Below are 22594 nucleotides of genomic sequence, written 5' to 3' on the forward strand. Positions count from 1 at the left end.
GATTAGCGATGAGTGATGTCTGTGCATATTAATGAGGTGTTCTTGCATCTGATTGGTTACAATTGTTTCCACTATGTAGGCCATTTTTCTGATCTGATTTTGATAAAACTTTGAATTTATGCTTATGTCATTAAAATCTCTGATGAGTTCAGAAATGAGTGAGATTCACTTGTGCAATTAGTTGATATTGCATCAGATTGGCTGATAGAGTAATTTTGTATAGCATCCGTCTCCTAATCCAATGGTTAGGGGATCAATAAGTATACCTGCCTGATTGGTTGCCTCTCTGTCCTTTCAAAAGGCTTTTAGCCTCCATTTCCTCAGCATGATATAGCCAGTAATTGTTAAAAGTGGAATTGAAACAGAAGACATTGTCTAAGTATTATCGTTCTGAATGTCATATTTTGGATGCTAATATCATTAAAATCTCTAATAATTGCAATGCCAGTAGCGGGTAAAGGAAAGTAACATTTCCATTGGTCAGAATGTTACCACGTGATCAAAATGAATTGTGTTTATTTCAGTACAAACTGTAAGGAGAACTACTTTTCTAAGAATACCTACTTCAGTAAATAGAGTCACATGTACAACATAAGATAAACACTGCCAGTTAAGGCAGACATGAAATAAGCATTAAAGGAAAACAAAATTCTAACAATTTTAAAAAAAAATAATTGAATAAATTTGGCTTTCATTGGTTGAAGGACTGGTATTATGATGACCTTATTACGATCAAACAAGACAATCCCAAGCGGTATAAATAGCTATGTAACAGAAAACCCGAAACATGTATTACTACGTTCATTTAAGATTTCTGTTTTTTAATGATGCGAACAAAATAACATAACGAATAATTGAAATTTCAAGTATAAGTTTAACGTTGTTTTTTCTGAGTTTATCGTGGTATAAACTGTCAGGTGCAGACTCGCACAGCAAATAACGCCCGAAGGGCATTATATAGGCTGTGTGAGTAGGCCAATGACAGTTAATACCACAATAAACTCAGAAAAAACAATGTTAAATTCTAAAATGAATTCAGTAATGGGTGAGATCAACACATTCCAGTTGAAATTGCTTCTATTGGCTTGGCTTCTTATCCATCTGGAAGCCACATTTCTGATATGATTATGATGAAACTTAAAATGTGGGCTTATTTCCTCAAGATCTTGAATGAGTTCAGTAATGAGCAGAATGAGCGAGATCTAGCAGTATTAATGATATAATATTGGCTCCGATTAGCTTGTTACCAATCTGGATGTTGTATTTCTAATCAAACTTGGAATATTTGCTTATGTCTTTAAGTCTTGGACAGTTTTGATAGCAAACAAGATGCATGCATATTACTGAGGTGATCTTCCGTGTGAATAACTGAGCTTATTACCACTTGAGAATCCATTATTCCAGTTTGGATCAAGAATTAGAATAACAGATTTTATCATAAAGATCGTGGACAGTATCAGAAGCGGACAGAATCTGTGCATGTTAATAATGAAGTGATCCTGTATCTGATTAGTTGAGCTTGTTACCCTATTTTTTATCTGATTTTCATCAGACTTCAGTGACATATCTTGCATCTGATAGGCTTAGTTGCCTCTAGGTCCGGGGCCCCGAGTGGCCCAGCTGTCTAAAGCACTCAACGTTATGGATAACTGCCATCTCACCTCTGTCTGCATGGGTTTGAGTCTCAGGCTCGGCCAGTGTGGGTATGTGAGAAAGCTTGCCAGTAGCTTCTCGTAGGTCGGTAGTTCTTTCCGGGGTTTTTCCTGGTTCTTCCTCCACCATTTATACTGGCCACCATGTGTAGCCTATCTTGTGCTAAAAATTGTTAAACCCTATAACAACAACAACATCCTCTCTAGATCCAGAAAATGTTTTTCATCCAGTTCCAATAAAACTTGTTACACATCAACAGGATCTTACATTACATCAATTAAGTGACTGTCATTGTCTTTAGAGCAAAATTTATTAGGATTTAATAAACTAGGTCATATGAAATATATATATATATATATATATATATATATATATATATATATATATATATATATATATATATATATATGTATATATATATATATATATATATATATATATATATATATATATATATATATATATATATATATATAGTTGGGGAGATGGTAGGCCTAGGTTGTGTTCTTACAATACTCTATAAGCCTGCTTAGTGGAATGGTTTACTGTTATGTCTAGGTTGTGTTTTACAATACTATATAAGCCTGCTTAGTGGAATGGTTTATTGTTATGTAAGTCAGGAGAGCAATATCAAGCCCATTGGGCATGTTGTAAATTGATCCTTTGAAATAAGTAATCCTAAAATAAATAAGTATTGTGGCTTCACAAATGGTTGTTGGATACCAGTTTCATGGATTTTGTTGTTGCCGTGAAACACAAATTTCAAGACCTTTGAAAAATTAGAAACTTTATAAAATTGTTGTTGTTAAACGAGATATTGCCCTCCCCCTTCATTTTCTTGGAATATATTCTTTTCATTGAACAAAACAGTTTGAAAAATCAGCTTCATTATTGTAACCTGGTAATTAAATATCAGTTTTTACATGTTTGTTCTAATTTAATCCTTTAAAACAAGGATTCTAAAGCATTTTTTTTCAGTGCACATATATGTATTTGGTATCTGGTAGCTGTAATTTCCACTCATCATCTTAAATAAATTTATTGTGGGATCATTTGGGATAGAGAGAAATGAAAAAAAAAATACATAATGTATTCAAACATTAAAATTTATGAAAGTAAAAGAAAGATTAATAAATAATACTAGTTTATGAAAATTTGATTTAATACTTCTTCAGACCAGTTCTTCATTAAGATGAAAGTGTTGTTGAAAAATTTAAATTATCTGAAAGCATATTTTGTTTTATCCATGCATGCATAATCCAAATGAACAACAAGACTGTCAAATACAAGAACTATTGCTTGAAGCAAAGTTACTAATCAAACATTATGTATATATACTAATTATAGGAAGTATTAAAAGTTCACACTTCAATGATTTTCAGACAAAATCTCTGAAACTAGTGTAAATCAAATCTACTTGTACACACTAATGTTTGCCAGGTAAATAATCCTGAAATTGTTGAATTAAATAGGTTCAGCTTTCTCATAGTCATGGATAAATATATATTTTTGCATGAGTCATGATAATCCATTCAACATGAATCGGCGTCATTGAAGATGGTTTAAGGTCCACTAATACTGTACACTAATTTTCCTTTTTCATGGTAATCTCCATGGCCTGTTTAACATATCAGTTTTGGAAATGTGATTTTAATTCTGTTGTAGTTTTTATTTGTTGTCAGGTCTAATAGTGAAGTTTGTCTATACATGAGGCAGGCAGAGGCAAAAGATTAATTCCATTGATTTTCAGTTTAATTAGCATTTTCTCAGTTTTATGAGCTCTGAACACCTCTGATACTGACCCAGCCTGCTATTTGCACTGAGAATGAGGCAGCTAGTCATGTGTTTGGCTAACATGTGAGTTGATGGCATCCAAACTGAATGGGATCAAAATTGAATTTTACCACTTTTAATCAAATGTTAATGTCATTGTTTATTGTATCTACTGATGACACAACTTTACGGAGAGCGTTTTAAGTATGAGATCGTATTGATGAACTTTAAGAACCAAATGGCTTAGTGTTGTTTGCAGCATTGGGTCATCATGATGTTTATTACTCAGGTGTAAGTGATTGATTTTGAAAGGTATAATTTTATTTGCACTTGTACAGTTATAGTATTGTCTTAACCATTCCTCATTTGTTGTTGGCATAGTTTTTTTTTTATATTGTTTTTTTCTTTAGTATTTGTTGAGGTCAAACTGTGAATAGAAATACCTACAAATATGCAAACTTTTCCAGGTCAGACATGAATCTATGTACATGTACTCAGAAAAGTTTTTTTCTTTTTTTCAAGACTGACACTTGACACTCATGATTGTAAATAAATGAATGAATACAGTGAATAAATATTATATATAATTATGTAGCCTTTTTAGTGCAGTTTTACCCAAACTGTGGCCAGGCTCAGTTTATCAGACATACACAATTTTTGCAATAAAATTTACCATGTAAATATTCTGTAACTCTTATTTTTCTAAATTTATTTATTTATCATTATTATTATTATTATCATTATTATTATTATTATTATTATTATTACTATTATTATTATTATAATAACTCTTGTACATTGTCCTGCAACACCATGCTATTGATATATTTCCATAGGGCTTATATGCACAGCTTTACTGGGATATAATTTATGTTGTACATTTTGTAGTTGGCTTTGAATTTTTTTGGTGCTATGTACAGTGTCTGTTCTTTTGTTGCAAGCATGGAATTAGGTCTTATCACTTTGATTTGTTGTGTGATAGGCATGATAATCATTTTTTTTTTATACAACTTTGTTGGGCTGTTGGTAGCATTAAATAAATATTCATTTTACCTCTTTTGAGACCGTTTTTCAATTCTGTTTCTTCTGTTTTTTATTTAATCCTTTGTTTGTATATTTCTCTATCAATCACTCATCTAGGAGTCAAGAATCTCTCGTGTTTTCTTTATTTAGTGCTTGTTTTGTGGTTCTAAATTGTTTCTTTCCCCTTGTTTAGCTTGAAATGTTGGGAAGCTGTATTGTATTTGCACCATTATCAATATATATATATATATATATATATATATATATATATATATATATATATATATATATATATATATATATATATTTTTTTTCTTTCTAGTTGTATCTGACAAGAGATTTTGGTGCTACATGGACAAATGTTCAAGCTGGAGTCAAGTCTTTCTTCTGGTAAGTGGAACTTTTAATATCTTTTGAAACATGTAGATTTAGTTCCAAACTAATGTATGATATTTTCATTTTTTTGATTTTTTGGGAAATTTCTGTAAAGTTGATATCCTGTAATATCTTCACTGTCCCACTAGTGCTCTGTTTTGGAAGTAAACTTTGTGCTTGTAAGTGAAAATTGTCAGCTGATTGCTATCTGACAAACATAAGAATCCTGATACCACAGAAAATAACATCAGCACTTTATATGAATCGGTCAGCATGTGTAGCTCCATAGCTTTTCTCTTTTTAGACTTTTGATTCCTATATTAAGTGTACAACCTTACTTTTGAAAAATCAGGTTCACAGCCTAAAAAAATGATATGTTATTAACATCTATACATGTGGGATAAGTCTAAAACATAACCTGCAGGGTTAACTTTGGCTGATAGTATGAATTCAAAATGCTCTTGTCATGGAAACAAGTACAGAAAAATCACAGTAGTTAACAATAAAATTAATAATAATTAAAATTAATGCAGATATGGTCATCTGATGAAAATGATGTTAAAGACTATTTATCAGTGAACCAGATGCCAAAGGATATGTAGATGGTTTGGAAACCCTAAAATGGGAACATGTAACTAATTTTCATAGAACATAACATTAATATTTGACCAAATTACTAAACTTTTTTGGAAAGATCAGCAAATTGCATTTTTTTAAATATATAAATGATCTATCAAAGAGGAAAGTTATAAAACGAAGAAAGGGATATACTGTTTGTGACAAAAGTTCTCTTGTTTGTATCCACTATAAAAATCCAGCCCAATGAGATCTCCCATTTACATCCAGTAGTATTAGGAGAAGACAGTGATAAATGGGTTCAAATCTACTAATGTATATAATTTATCAATACACACTCTTCTTCTGAAAAATTTTCTGGTAATTGTTTCCAACCAGTTGACAGCCTTCAGTTTTTTAGTACATTATTTAATATACCACCACACGTAGATAGACTGGTTCCATAGCATATAAAATAAGTAGTTTCCTATGACCTATGTACGTATCTTAAGCTAAATAAACTTCAAAATTCAATGCAACCAGACTGGGTCAAAGGGAGGTATTTCAGGATTGTTACATAGGCTCCAAGTTGATAGAAAATATGAAATTCTTTTGTACATAAGCAGTATTGTATAAAGGGTATTTAATATTTGGATCTATGGACATAAACAAAGTAACACAATGTTGCATATCCCCCAAGTTTTGTAAAACTTCAAAAACAAAATTAATTATGAAAGTTATATATAAAAATGTGAGTGGAACTTAACTGTATTATGAAGTGAATCAGAAATAATCATGAAAAAGTTCTATTAAAGTCCAAAAGAATGAAAAGTTCCATATTAACTTCAGAGCCAGAAATGTACTGGTCCACAAGAATCATAACGTCAAAAATGGTGATGCCCAGAACTTTCTGAATAATTCACATGATTTCCAGAATAATATAGCTCAATTAGTATGTTCTGTTTCCACTGAATAATCCAAACAATTGCTTTTGCAGTCAAATAATATCTGATAACATCATAAAATACATCTGCATACTTAATGCTGCAACAAGAACACAAGAAATAAAAATGACGTCAAAGTAGGAATTAATCTGGTTGCTCAGTTCTCTCCTTATATTCGCCTTCATAGTATCTTATGACATTGTACCCCACATGACAGATCTTATCTAATATTCAAAATGCCTATTTATGTGACCTAACTCTTCCAGTATGAATTAACTCAGTTGGTGTAAGATACTACTTGACTTATCAATCCAGTGGGAAAAAGGCTGAATCTCGTAAATATATTTACTAATATACTTGTAATTAGTAAGTGTCAACATATATGTAAGCATCCATTTATAGATCCTATGCAATATTACATTCTTGAACATCTTAAAATAGACCCTACACACATATGAAATCCAGTTATAGATATTCACTACAAATTTCAGCCATAAATAAAAATTAAAAAAATTAGAATCATGTACCAGGAGTTACAAAAGATATAGATACCCATAATAATACAAGCAATATTGTATAAGGGTTATTTATTATCATTATGAATAAACTACATCAGCAACATTGTATAAGGCTTATTTAATATCTGTATGTATGATTGTAAATCAGCACATTTTTATTATCAATTTTCATGCTTTTTCTTACAGGGAGGACAGGCAATATGGCAATGAAGATTGTTTGTATTTAGAGCGACTTGGTGTTGATGGAGAGAGTAATGTGTTGGTCACATGTGACTTCTTTATGAGTACACGTGAAGTTATCTCTCATGTATTGGACTTCGAGGTGAAAGATAACTACATGTTTGCCACTAAGAAAGTAGTAAGTGTATACTTAGTTTCAAATGTTTTTTCTCATATCAAATATTTAAATATATCTATTTCTGTATCTGTTGTCCGTCCATTGATTTTTCAATCCATCCGTCTGTCCAGTGTTTTTTCCATGCCTTGTTGGCAATGTTGATAGATGATCATTTTAACAATTGAAGATTTTAGCTAATTGGTCCAGAATGCCTTCTAAAATTCTTGGGAACAACCCTGTGATGTGTGTGTGTGCATCTTCTATTTTATCTTTCAAGATTATACTTTGACATCTAACAAATGTGTGAAAATATTTTTTCCCAAAATTGAAAAAGATGATAACTGTTTGTAGCAAAAGTAAAATTTTTTTTTTAAAGATGTAGTTTTTTTTCTGATAACAGGAAACTATATCTAAATTGTCACCGTTTTCTAAACATGAATCTGAATAATCTGAATTTATTTTATTTACCAAAGAAAATTCTTTAGATTTATTTCATATACCTACCATAAGGCAGACCATATTTTGTTACATCTGTTTGCCTGATTGTGTTTTTTGCACAAAAACCTGAGTTGTCACCATCTACATTACCAAAATTTGTGGATGCCTTGCACTTGGGGTAAGGAAGAACCCTATCAATTTTGGCATCAAAGTTCACTGTCAGTATGACAGATGGTTTTAAGAAAGCATCTCAAGTTCAGTACAATCAGCATTTCCCAAATTTTGTGGGTGGAATGCACTTGGTGTAAGGAAGAAGCCGATTCACTTTGGGTTCAGAAGATTAGTGCTCAAGGTCACTGACTCAAGGAAGAAAAATGGTTTCTGCATAATGACACAAATTCTAAAATACATATATGGACCAAACATTGTGGATGGTATACACTTGCAGTAAGGAAAACATTCATTTTTTTATAAAAAGGTCGAATATCAAGATCTGTTTGGTTCAAAGAAGTAAAATGGATTCTGTGCAAAAATTTCAGTTATTGATCGTGAATTTGTGGATGACTTGCACATTGTGTAAAAGACCAAGAAGTCTTTTGGGGTCAGAGTATCAAAGGTCAGTCACTATGAATGAAAGAAGAAAACTGATTTTCACATATATAATTTAACTAAGTACCATGCCAAAGTTTGTAAAGGTCTTGCACTTAATGTACAAAGAGGACTCAGAACTTGTGATCAAAAGGTTAAAGGTTAGGGTCATAGTGGCACAAAGAAAAATGGTTTTACAAGATAACTTTTCTTCTAGAGCATACTCCTTGACTAAAGCTGGTGGATGGCTTGGAATATGGGTAGTTAAGAAAAGATCACTAAATTCTGGGGTCTAAGAACAAGCAATGGTAAAAAGAAAATGCTGATTTTTGCACAGTAATCTCCAGAGTCAACCATACACTTCTGGTGTCTACATAAAGGACTACTAAATACTGGGTAGGTAAATGATGTGTCAGTAATGGTAACAGTACCCTTCTTTTAGAAATCACATGTGGATACTTAAAAATGCAAGCTTAGTGCAATTTGTATGAGTGCTTTATCCTTTTTTTCCATATTTTTCAGCATCTGATTGGCTCTCAGTTCAGTTACACGCTGCAGCTTTGGGTGTCATATAAGCGTGGACCATTTTACAATGCACAGCTTCCCCATCAGCTTCAGCATCTGGTATGAGCATTCTGCATTATCATTTTTATGCTACATTTTTGTTCATAATTTTGATGATCTTGTTTTAAAGCACACACAGGTTTAGCTTAGAGGTAGTTCAGACCCTTCATGTATGTACTTTAGCATTCATTCTCTGTTACCAGATATAGTATGTAGTATGTATTGCTAATATTAGTAACAAAGTATAGATCCACTGGTATTTCAGATCAGTTTTATATGTTGATGAATGTAACTTAATTTTAGGTAAATGAATAGTCAGGCTGGGTTGGTCTCGGCTTATTTCTCTTAGTTTGTTAGGATTTGAAAGAAACAAAGTATGCTTATAGCTATTTTGGCACTATCATTTGCTGACATTGCAAGAGACAATATAATTTCAGGTGGTGACTTTTTTCTGTTAAAGCAACACATTTGATCATTTAAGTTTTCAGATCTTGTCCAGTTGTCTTATTTTCTAATCTTCTTGTAAATCTGATTTTGATTTAGGATGATCACTGCCAGCCATTCTTTGAAGATTTTTTTCAAAGTTGTACCAATAATGTAATGGACCCAATATCTTTTGAAAAAAATGTGCTGAATTGTGTAATTAATAAAAAATGTGCTGAATTGTGTAATTAATATTAAGTAAAAGAATAATTGGTTTAAAAAGAAAACTTGTTGAGGAAAAAAGGAATTATGGAGGAAAACATCACTAACTTAGAGGTAAGTTTAACTTGAATCAGCACAGAAAATTCCTCATTGCAACTTTTCAACAAATTGAATATTCAGTGGAATATTTTGGTGACGTCTTTAATAATTCCAGCCACAAACCTTGTTGTAAAATTATTAACTTTTATTTTGTGGAGAAAAACCTTTAAAAGGAAAGTGTGCAGTTATGGGACCATGCATCACATTTTACGGAAGGACGTCAAAGGAATGACACTTTTCACCATAGTCGTTTGGTGTTTGATCCTTTGATCCTTGTTTTTTTAAAAATACATTGGTGAATCTTAATACAAATGGTAAACATCGATTACCTTGGAAATATAGTCCATACAAACTAAATAAGATGTTTACTATGTTGTTTAAATTGCTTTAGCATTAGCAATAAATATGCTTGAGAGTTCTGTGCTTTCCAAGACAGGAGACATATGCAGGTTGTCTTCCCTTAGACGAGTTCAAGATCCAGTCACTCATCACTTTGCACCTGACTGTCAGCATGATCTTACCCCAAATGCCTCCTTTTTATGCCTTGTTGCCAGTTTGAGCAAACCTTAAAAGTTTCCTCATCACCGGGAAGATTTATGTCCAGTGATAACTGTTGGTTATTCATGTCCAATGATTACAGTTGGTAATTCATGTCCAATGATAACTGTTGGTTATTCATGTCCATTGATTACTGTTGGTTATTCATGTCCAATGATTACTGTGGGTAATTTGTGTCCAGTGATTACTGTTGATAATTTATGTCCAATGTTTGCTGATGTTAAGTATTAAATGTGAGCACTTTCCTTATAGTAATTCTGACTTTTAATAGGATTATTTACTCACATCATATGATTACGAATATCTTGATAATTTCAGGACTTCTATGTGGCAGATGCATCTGAAGATCAAGTATTTCTGTGTGTAGACCACAATCAGTCATCCAGTCATCTCTATGTATCTGACGTCAATGGGACACGCTTCTCTCTTTCCCTTGAGAACATTCTCTACTTCAATCCAAATGGATCCAATAAAGACTCATGGCTCAGGTAAAAAAATTTGAATTGATGAAATTTTAAAGGCTGAGATAAATTATTTTGCTATGAGGATGTGTTTACATCTGCAAGAAGAATCTGTACTTGTTACTGTCAAGGAAGCCAAAGTCAATGTCATAGAGCCAGGGACAGCCAAAGTCAATGTCATATGGTCAGGGATAGCCAAAGTCAATGTCATATAGTCAGGGACAGCCAAAGTCAATGGCATATGGTCAGGGACAGCCAAAGTTAATGTCATAGAGCCAGGGACAGCCAGAGTCAATGTTGTATGGTCAGGGACAGTCAAAGTCAATGGCATATAGTCAGGGACAGCCAGAGTCAATGTCATTGAGCCAAGGACAGCCAAAGTCAGTGTCACATGGTCAGGTACAGTCAAATTCAATGTCATAGAGCTAGAGACAGCCATAGTCAATGTCATATGGACAGGGACAGCCAAAGTCAATGTAATATGGTCATGAACAGCCAAAATCAATGTCATATGGTCAGGGACAGCCAAAATCAATGTCATATGGTCAGGGACAGCCAATGTGACTCAGTATCAGTGTGTATAAGGATCATATATGATTGACACTGTTTATAGAAAGGTAGAAGGATAACCGCTAATGAACAACTGCCATAGATGCTAGTTTAAAAATCAAGTCCAGTTGCAAACAACATAGACCCTGATCTGCCATTACATAATATACCTGTATATCGGGTCTGTGTTGTTTGTGTTATTACTCCTAACAAACTGCATAGACCCAGATCTGACAGTACAATGGCTAAGGAAGAATCCTATTGATTTCAGACTCAAAAGATCAAATGTTATGCTCATTTTGACAAAACGAAGAAATTTGTTCCTCAAATAAAAAAGTTCTCCATCAACTATGGTTATTAAAATCTGCATAAGGAAGAAAGAATCCTTTGTTGTCAGATGGTCAGAGGTCAAGGTCACTGTGACCAAACAAGTTTTATAAAACTTTCTTCATAATAACATTAGTTCTGACATACATCAGATTTTTTTTTGATAGCTTGTATTTGGGCGGAGTGAACATGTTATTGATTTGGGGTTCAACAGGTCAGAAATTGCACTCAGAGAATAAAGTTGGAAAATTATTTCCACAGAAATATTAGGTCTAAATGACGTACCTAAACCAAACTTTGTGAATGGCTTGCCCTTATGGTAAGGTAGAAACCTATTGATTTTATTGTCATAGGGTATGGTCACTTAGAAACATTAAAATGGTTTCTGAATAAAATTTTGTTTATTGGGTGATTAAACATGGAGCAGGTATATAATGTGCCATCCTTAAACTCTAGTTTTTGCGGTCTTGCATTTAGAAAGAAATTTCATCAGTATTTGAAGTTGTGGATAGAGGAAGGAATCCAGTTGTTTCAATAGAAGGATTATTGTTGGTTGGATATTCATATTTGTGGTTTGTATGAAGCACAAGCTCCAGAAGGACTTCAAACCATGCCCTCCCCCCTCCAATGATATAATGTCACACCATGCAAGAGATATGAGGTTTATATTAAGATGTTTATGGAGAGTATAAAATATTTTTGCCATGAATACAGTCCATTTCACATTAATTGCAAATAATTAAACATGCAGTCAATTTGCCCCAATTTTTTTCTTCAGTTATTTCAAAGATGAATCTTTTGCCGACATTGAGAAAGTCAATGGTATGAGAGGTGTGTACATTGCATCACAGCTGACCAACTCAGTCCTGTCCCCAAACCATCAACGAAGCCTCATCACATTCGATAAGGGTGGAGAATGGCAGCTGCTAAGAGCACCAGCTATTGATTGGCTGGGGAGAAAATCTAACTGTTCCCTGGTGAGTCAACATAATATTTGCTTTTTATTGTCTCATGAAGTTTCATTTTTAGCTCGAGTGGTCAAAGACAAATATAGCTGATAGGATGGCCTGTTGTCCATTGTCCATTTATCTGTCTATTATGATTGATATCATTACTCCTCCGAAACTACTTGGATTGCCATGCAACTTTTCAAATATTAATCCTGAAGTCTAGTTCATGGGTGCACAACTCAAACATTTACATGGGCTAGAATCAGTCTTGATTGGAACTAAGGGGGCTGCACTGTGAAAGTTTTTTTATCTATAATTAAAGCATAAAATGCACATGCAAAAAGTCAGGTCATGGACTATCGTTCAGCGAAAATGTCTCGGTGGCTACATGTGGCCGATGGGCCTTATATTGGTCACTCATGGTCTAGTTGATTAGAATTGAAAATAGTGCTGCTGGGATATCCATTGTGTTTTTGCTTCTACTCCAGAATGGATGGCCCTGTCAGCATAGTGTTTTCACCAAGACTTCTGATGTCAGGTTGCTTGTGAATGAAATGGTGCTGATTTAACATCAAGTATGGGCACCATGTCAACCATCTCAGAAATCTTATTATTGCAACTGCTTCTAAATACAAAGTCACATCAATGTAGGCTTTGCACCAGAAGAATTCTTATATGTATAGATAATGCTAAGTGAAAATGATGCCAGTCTGACATCCACTTTGACCACCATGGCAGTCATCTTTAAAATTTAATGATGGCTGCATCTTCAGAGTTAACGTGGCAGGAGGTAGTAGCCTACTGCTGAGCTCTGTAGTGTCAAGGCCATGTAAGATACACTAAAGTGGGTGGTATTATAGAAAGGTAGATAGTTGTAGCTCTACAATGATACCAAATAATCTGGAAGTTCTAGTTGCACTACTCAAAAAAAAATACAGATGAAAAAATCTCATTTTTTGGACCTGATTTTTTTCCACCCAAAATTCACACGTCGTCGAAATCAGATTTTGTGTCTGGATTTTAGACCTTTTGGTCTCATATCTAAGGCAGACCAGTGAGAACTGTAAACAGACAGATGAACCTTTGCAAAATGTAGGATAAGATGGGCATTTGGAATAAAGAGTGGTCTTGATATGAAAATAATGGGTCCATTAAGCAAAAATTAATTAAAAAAATAAAAAGTACTCTCAACTTTTACCCTTTTGCTTATGTGCGAGCCAGATAGCCAATGAAAAACAATGTTTCTAACACAGCTAGGCATTAGGTTATTGGAAAATCACCCAGAAGTTGATGTATTAGGATATATTCAGAAATAGCTTTCAAAATGTGTTTTCTACTCGAATTTCAGGTGAAAACAACAAAAACCTCCTGGGGTTAATGTGTTAAAGACTTCTTATGATATCTAGTTGTTCCTAAATGTGTATTGCTGATCTTGCATCCAGTATGGCTGGCATTATGGTTGTCTTAAAAATCTTGTCACTATACCTTTTGAATGTGTGATCATATTACTTAAATACTTCTTATGAGGTCTGGTTGGTCCTAGATTAAAATGGTGCTGAACTTACATGCTCACTGTAAAAAACTCACTGGACATCTAAATGTCTTAAATCTTAGTACATTCTCTAAAAAGTGGTAACAAGTTGAGCTACTCAGGTAGAACACCTCATTAATATGCAAGGATATCACCCATTACTGAACTCCTGTGAGCACTTGATCATCCAAGCTTATGTTCCAAGTTTGATATAAATTGTGATCAGAAATCAGACCTCTTGAATGATGACAAGCTCAGCCAATTAGATTTAAGATTACCTAAAAAATATACATATTCATTATTGACCCTGTCTGTGATCTTGATAATATAAGCATTATTCCAAGTTTGATCAAATCAGATCAGATATATGGCCCTATTATTGGTAACAAGCTCATTCAATCCAGTACAAGATCACTTCATTAGTATATAGATTTTGTTCATATTAGAACTCATCTCACATATTGATGAAATAAGCTTATATTCCAAGTTTGATCAAAATCATAACCTTAGAGCGGAACAAGCAGATTATGGATACAGGGTCAGGCCATAAGCTCATTCGACCTCATGGCCAGGTGAGGACTAGTTGCACTCAGAAGATTGGGTGATGGCAGAAGGATGGACAGTAGGACAGAGAGATGAAAGGACTGACACAAAATATAAACATGCCTCACCTTGACATATGGGATACAAAATTACATGAGGAAAGATAAAGTGACAGATGGACAGATCTCCTTGGTTCACTTAGTAGGAGAAAATAACAAGAGTTCCCCAAGGGAATTGATGGTCTTCTTTCTAACTGCTGTGTGCTGAAACCATTTCTTTTATCCTTGACTGATAAGATTTCAAGATGGACACCACAGCAGCCATGTTGGATGTAAGTTCTAGTAATGTGTGAGATTCACAGGTGTTATTGGGCTTCTCCCATTTGATTGGCTTAACTTGTTATCCCTGTAGAGACTGTATTTTTTATCTGACTTTGAGGAAACTTGGTGATTCAGCTTTTTTCATCAATAAAGTTTGATTTTATACAAGCAACCATGAAATTTAGCTCAGTTAGAAATAGCAGCCAAATCATATGCAGTAATGGAATTGGTTTTGTTTCTTTTATGATGACTGTCATCTCTCTTTCTAAAAGTTAAGCAATGAAAGAAACCCATTAGATTGGCCACTGAGAATCTCAGGTTAGGGTTTACAAAGATCCACCTGTTGTAAAACTTATGAAAACCAGATACAAAAATAAATGTTAGAATTTAAGATTGTATACATTGAAAAGAGCTGTTTATAAAAATTTAGGAAACTACTTCCCAGTATTGATTATAGTGAATAATCGAAGAAAAGTATCAATATAATTAACATTGGAGAAAATATATTATTGCATACTAGCATAAACCATGTGCTGTGTTCTAATTAAAGATCAGAATTTCTGTACACAATTACAGATATTTGTCTGCATGTGTCTTTTATTTTTAAATGTTTTTTTTTTTATTATTAAGAATATATTTCCAGTAAAATCATGTCTGTTAATTTATTTGCAGAGAACTGTTTCTAAAATTTTGCTGCATTTGAGATACTTGTATATTTGGAAACAAGTTTGTAATGTTTGGTGAAGTAGAGTTTGACGGTTACTATTATGGATAAACAAGTATACAGTGTTTGGTGAAGTAGAGTTTGACAGTTGCTATTTTGTATAAAACAATTGTCATTTATGTGTTATCACATGTATTTGGCATTATTTTAGGCATTTCATATATGCAATGCCATTACTCATGAATTATTCCCCCACCCCTCTCAATTGTTTTAAGGTTTGAAAAAAAATACCCAAATATGTTTTTCTCAAGAAACACTAATCTCATTGTGAAGAATAAAGAAAGCCAGAGCCTTAATATTCCTGCCCCCCCACCCATTGACTCTGAGGACCAATGAGGAGCCAGAGTCTAAGCATATTAATTATCTGTGCATAATAATAATAATCCAATTATCTTCTGAAAGAATTTGTATCAGACTGTGTAATAAAATAAATAAAATTGACATAATATGAAGTGTGGGATATAGTTTACACAAGTTGTGTTCTTACAGTACTACATAAGCCTGCCAGGTGAGCAGTATTAGACCCACATGGTCCTCTTGCTGATGGTTTGCCAAGAAACTTGGTAAATATTGTGGTCATCACCTGAAGATGTGTACATCATTTTTCTTCCAGAATATTTGGAGTGTTATTTCCCTTTTTTACTTTTAAGATCAATGCATTGTATAACAATTATTGCGGATGTATCTTCCTTTGGTTTTTGATGGATTTATTTAAAATTTGGTAAACGTTTTGTTCATTGTCCACAATGTACGTATCAACAAGTCACTGTGCTACTTGATTTTTGTTGGAGCTATTGTTGTTAAGACTTGCAGCAGGATGTATTGTATGAATAAGAAAGTGCCAACAGTTTTTTATGAATTGCTATGACATATTTTTACATGTTAGACTTGAAGATACACAAATGTTGTACATATTATAGTCATGACTTTGAAAATGTGCATTTTTGTGTTGGTTGTTTGGTTTTTAATAGAGCTTTAAATGGTCTGAGCTATTACATCAGTGTGTTTTAAGCCTTTTGTTGGAGTTGTTGCCCATTTTATGGCACAGATAAATGCAATCCAAGACAAAATCTTGTGAATACAACTTGCTGTGAAACTTACCACATATTATGCTCATAATCTGAAGTTGTACTTACTGACATCATAATGCAACCAAAAGTTTTCTAAGAGTTATTGTCCTTTTTTACTTATGTGTAAATGCTGTATTTAAATTTTGTGAATGCATCTCTTCAAACAGTTTTTGCTGAATATTCATATCATATCATGAGAAGATAAAAATGTTGACCAGTCATTGTACTGCTACAGTTAGTGGAGGACCAAAGATTTAACTCCATCTTGGGTGTAATGTTAGGATGAGAGTTATGTCCTAGTAGCGACCCAGAAATGGGTAATTTTACCAAAGCTGCATTTTGTTCGCATTTTATTTGCACTTCATTGCATTTGGAATTCATTTGCACTCTATTTGCATTTCATTTATATTCTTTTGTGTTTCAGCTTTCATCTCATTTTTTTGTGTATGGTCCCCGATTTGACATTCCATTGTCAGGAGTGTTAAAGCAAAATAACTATTTCTTTCATATCTTGAATTATTGAAATTGTACTTTATCAAAACAGCATATGCATAAAATACAAAAGACAGCTCTGAATTTATAACTGTTACTGCAGTAAAGTAACAAATGTTGTAGAGTATTTGTCAGCAAATATTGTTTCATATTTCATTTTATTCCAGTAAAATTTGTTTAGGTCCAATCACCAATGATGATGTGACCTTGTCAATTGTGGTTGGTTCTTTATGTCTGCCTCAACAAGAACAATGTCATGGCTTGTACAGGGTGAACATTTGTAATAAGAATCTGACACTGGATGCAGAAGGGTGTTTGACCATAGCAGTATAGTAGTATCTTGAAAATAACTGATTTTTAAATCATTATTCCATTTACGTTCACCAGTTATTGTTCTGCTGTTTGTGTTTACATGTGCGATCTCCATTGTCTGAAAAATGCATTCATCATTGTGTTTGTATTCAATCAGCATTCCATGATTGTACTCTTCTGTATTCCATGTTAGTATCCATTCTGCATTTTGTTTTCATTCAATCTGCAGTCTATGTTTATATTCATTTTGCATCCAGTTCATATTCTGTTTTTCTTTTACTGGTAAAATTACTCGTTTTGGGGTTGAGATATATATGTGAACCAGTTGCTCACCACTTTTCTAGTTATCCATTCCAGTGAGTTTGGGCATGTAGCATTACTATGCTTTTGTACATTACTACATGTACTTGCTTATAAGATCAACTGCAAATCTCTTAATGCATTCTGTGATAGCAGATTATGGTCTGTGTTGTTGGCTTTACTGATTACTTCCAACAAACTGCATAGATGCTTGCAGTTGAACTTGACTTTTAAGATAGTGTATATGGTCATTTTAGTACTGTGCACTTAAAAGTTATTTTAGTCATTGATTAGGTTGTAGTCCATCATGCTATGTTTACACTGATGATATAAAGAATTTCACTTTCACAAGAGTTATGTTCTTTTTGCTGTGAGCTCTTCATTTTCAAGATGAATTTTTTTCTCTCTCAGTTTGGTCACACAGTGTATGTATTTGTTGTTTGAGACTTGAACCAATAAAGTAACAAGACGTAAGGCTTTCATTGTAATATGTTACAATTACATCATGTTGTTCAAGGTCAGCTTTAGCATCCATCTGATATTGACAAATTTGCGCTACATGCAGGATATTGTTTGTTTGCAAGTTTTGATAAAAAAAGATGGGTGTTTACTAATTAAGGCATGCGTTGGTGTTGAACATGGTATTTGCCTTGTCAAAATATTATCAGTTCAAGACTGAATGTTTCATGTATGCAGTTATTTGAATTTGTTATAAATATATACTCCTCTCTTTCTTGCTTTCTTCCTCCCTTCTCTCAGGTAAATTGGAGTGATATTAAGGTAAGATTTTCATGCAGATTGAATGGCTGTTTGCATGAAAAAGTGTTTTTGTGTTGCATGAAGTTTGGAACACAGACATCTACATAAGGGAGAATCATTGCATGACTCTGACAAAGTTTTAAAATATACTACAAAATTGTATATGTATATAGATGTGCAATATTTTGTTTTGAAAAAAAGGGTAATTCAAGGTTATGTATCTATAAAAAGTTCTCCAATTAAATATTTCCGGTTGCCATGTTTGTATTTTCATGCTTGCTGTTGAAGTTGATGCATGCTTTATACAGTTTTTGAATAGTATTGTAGAGAAATACATTACTTATAAAGATTAAAACTACTTACAAAAATAAAGATCTGTGCGTGTGATGTTGGCATTCACTGCATGTATTCATACTTGTTCTTAAAAAATACTATTGACCCTGGCTTTCAAAATGGGCTTTTTACTTTATTTCAGTATTTTATTGGTAGAGAAAAGCTTTATGCAACTAAGTATGTATGATTTGGATTTTTAACATCGCTTTAAAATTTTTCAGTCATATCACTACGATATCTGCAGTGTGGCAGCTTATAGTGATGTCTAGCACTGGGGCATCATACCGCAGACATGTAGCTTGAAGTCCCACCCAGTCACATTATCCTGAAACCAGGCCGACCAATCCTAACACTAACCTTTTAATGCTGAGCGCCTAGCTACCATTTTTATAAGTTTTTGGTATGACTCGGCTGGGTTCGAACATGCGATCTCCTGCAGCTAAGACGGATGCTCTAACCACTAGGCCACCAGAGCTGTTTTGTGTAACTAAGTTGATATTATTGTTGTTTGCAGTTGTACTCATAAGTATATATGGCAGTTTTGAAATAATGAATATACAGTCCTCATTTCAGTGAGTTTTTTTTCTGTAGGTTAGGTTGCTCATTGCCCAAAGTTATTGTTGAACCACAAATCAAGGAAAATGAGACATGGCAGTTGCTCAGAATTGATTCTTGTGTCTTTGCCAACAGGAATGAAATATGATATACATATACCTATAGCTGCCATGAATTAAACTACAGATATTTTAGGGGCCCTGAGTGGCCAGATGGTCTAAAGCGCTCTCCGTTACGGATCACTACCATCTCACCTCTGTCTGCGTGGGTTCAAGTCTCGGATTCGGCTGATGTGGGTATGTGAGAAACCTTGCCAGTAGCTTCTCGTGGGTCGGTGGTTCTTTCAGGGGTTTTCCTCGGTTCATCCTCCACCATTAATACTGGCCGCCATGTATAGCCTTTCATGTGCTGAAAAATGGCGTTAAATTCTACAACAACAGATATTTTATCATTTAAACTGATACACTGTAATGTGTAGCTATAGTCAAATTTTTTATGGCCTGAAGACAGAATCAGAATTTAAAAAAGTTAATAAACATCTGATCTCACTTATTACATTGTAATGGCTAATAGAAATGATCAGAATGTGGTGGGGGTTCAGATGGCTATTGAGACGCACATATGTGTTGTAAATAATTTATATTTATTATAATGATCTTTTAATCCAAATAAATCCAATTCAGTGATTTTCAAACATGGAAGAATTTCATAATACTGTACTTGTAGAATTCCAAGTCTCAACCATTCATTTAAAAAAAAAAGTCATTGTCTCTACCTATCATTGCTCTTGAGAAATATGCATGGTCTGGAGATAAACATTGTTTAAAGTCATTTATTGCTTCTATATTTTCTTCATGTTCTCTGACTTAGGAAGATTATTATACTCTGTACATGTATTTGTATTAAAATAATTTTTTTGCCGTGAAACATGCATTGAGATCAGTATGACCCCATCTTCATTTTGTATAGGTGTTCTTATTCTTAAGTTGTCTAAAGCACTCACTGTCATCTTGGCGTGGGTTCAAGTCTTGGATTCAGCTAATGTGGGTATGTAAGAAAGCTTGCCAGTAGCTTCTCATGGGTTGGTGGTTCTTTCTGGTGTTTTCCCGAGTTCTTCCTCCACCATTAATACTGGCCACCACGTATAGCCTATCTTATGCTGAAAAATAGCGTTAAACCCTACAACAACAACAACTTATTTTTATCATTTAATAATCATTGGCTTTAGCTAGTACCTATAGTTATGTACTTGGTTCATGTAATAATTAATATCCATCTTAGTACAAAAATTGTCCTTTTTTTATGTCGTAAATAACCAGCAAATCTCCGTAAAATGCCCTTTTTAAAAAGCATACTAACATGCAAAGACAAAAGATTGACAAAAAGGTACAACTTCCTGAATCAAACACTATATCAGGCTGGAAGAAAATTGCTTATAAAATCAAAACTACTTGGACTGTTTGGTCCTGATTGAAAGAAAATGCTTACTGCCAAAGATTTCACTTGAGCCTCCATCTCAGCAGTCAGTAAAAAGTTGATGCACATTGTTTTTCTGCTGTATTTTCTGTACCACCTTTTTAAGAATTTCGCTTTCACAAAATATCTAGGACTGTACATTTTTAAAGTATTTTCTTTTGTTGGTGTTGACTTGTGACTAGTAGCAAAACATAATTAACCAAAATTGTGCATGAAAATTGATTGCTTTTGCCAATATTTCTGGTAAAAATTTCTCCAAGTTGTACTTTGTCAAAATTAATGGATCCACATGTTACTTTGGACTGAAACGTATACCTGACATAATGGAGTTATCGACTAAACAGGTTCAAGATAAGTTTGGAAAAATTAGGATAACAAAGGATTTTTTGGGATTGGACCAAAACACTTGACATACATGAGTTCTCGAAATAACCATGGTCGAGATAAGTGGTTTTGATGGTACTAGGAAGTAATCATTATGAAGTGAAGACAATTCGTTTTTTGACATGTATAACACTGGACAACAAATTTTTACAAAAGTCATGTTACTGAAATAAAATTAGTCAATTCTTATCAATTTTTATGTGCTGAACACGAATATGACAGTCAAATTGCAAAATTGGCTCTAGTTTTTTTGTAATCTGCAAGAAATTAATGTTTACATAACGAAATGCATTCCAATAGTAAAAGGTCAACTGTAATAGCCTACCTATAAAAAATCAAGTCATTGACTACATCTTAGATTTCTTCGCCTGTCTCTTGTACAGCTGTTCGGGAGCATCTCTGAGGAGTGTCCAGCAGTAGTCAGCCAGCATTGTAGTGGACCATTTTCCCTGGTATCTTTGTTCCATTGTTGCGATATCTTGATGAAAACGTTCGCCGTGTTCATCACTAACAATACCACAGTTGCTAGGAAAGAAATCCAAATGGGAATGAAGGAAGTGAATCTTTAGAGACATATTGCAGCCAAGTTTCTTATACTTCATCAACATGTCTTCTACTAGTTCCTTATAGTTTTCTGCCCTAACATTTCCGAGGAAGTTTGTAGAAACTAGGCGAAAAGCATTCCATGCTTGTTTCGCGTCACCTTCCAGCAAGTTGTTGAACCGGTCATCTTTGAAAAGCTCTCGAATCTGAGGACCCACAAAAACTCCCTCTTTAATCTTTGCTTCGCTGAGTCGAGGGAATTTTTCATGCAGGTATCGGAATGCTGGCAAAGTCCGGTCAATGGCTTTCACGAAGTTCTTCATCAAACCTAGTTTGATGTGAAGGGGTGGTAGCAAGATTTTCTGAGCCTCAACCAGAGCTGGGTGTTGGATATTCTTCTCTCCAATGGCTACATTCTGCCTGTGAGTCCATTCCTTCCTCATGTAGTGCATTTCCCTTGCTCGGCTATCCCACTCGCATAAGAAACACATGTATTTTGTATATCCTTGCTGCAGTCCCATTAAAAGGGCAACTACCTTCAAATCACCACAGAGGTGCCAGCTGTACTTGTTATACTCAATGGAATTCAGTAGCTGCCTTAAGTTATCGTATGTCTCTTTCATGTGGACAGCATACGCTACTGGAATAGATGGAAGAATGTTTCCATTGTGCAAAAGCACAGCCTTGAGACTCAGTTTCGAAGAGTCCACAAATAGTCTCCATTCTTGTGGGTCATGAGTGATTTTTAAAGCATTCATGAGGCCCTCAATATCGGAACAGAATATCAGATTACTTTCCTTTCTGAAGAAAGGCTCCAATTGCTGGTGGCGCTTTCGATATGCAGTAATTGTGACATCTTCTTCTAGAAGATTCCATTGTTGGAGTCTTGATCCTA

General features: G+C 33.9%; 1 protein-coding gene across 2 annotated transcripts in view; it reads left to right on the top strand.

Annotated features, from left to right (window-relative positions):
- Positions 1–22594, top strand: part of LOC149793145 (sortilin-related receptor-like) — a 241847-nt gene that overhangs the window by 15515 nt on the left and 203738 nt on the right. Inside the window, exons 4-9 of one of the 2 annotated variants that reach the window (XM_089967067.1) lie at positions 4772–4839; positions 7028–7199; positions 8727–8828; positions 10389–10558; positions 12186–12384; positions 18409–18429. In XM_089967067.1, coding sequence (XP_089823193.1) covers positions 4772–4839; positions 7028–7199; positions 8727–8828; positions 10389–10558; positions 12186–12384; positions 18409–18429 — 732 coding nt within the window. The remainder of the gene's footprint in view (positions 1–4771; positions 4840–7027; positions 7200–8726; positions 8829–10388; positions 10559–12185; positions 12385–18408; positions 18430–22594) is intronic. The other variant, XM_089967068.1, reaches the window with a different exon arrangement.

The sequence above is a fragment of the Sinohyriopsis cumingii genome, chromosome 8 (assembly GCF_028554795.1).
Source record: "Sinohyriopsis cumingii isolate HCF-2022 chromosome 8, ASM2855479v2, whole genome shotgun sequence".
Classification (NCBI taxonomy): Eukaryota; Metazoa; Mollusca; class Bivalvia; order Unionida; family Unionidae; genus Sinohyriopsis; species Sinohyriopsis cumingii.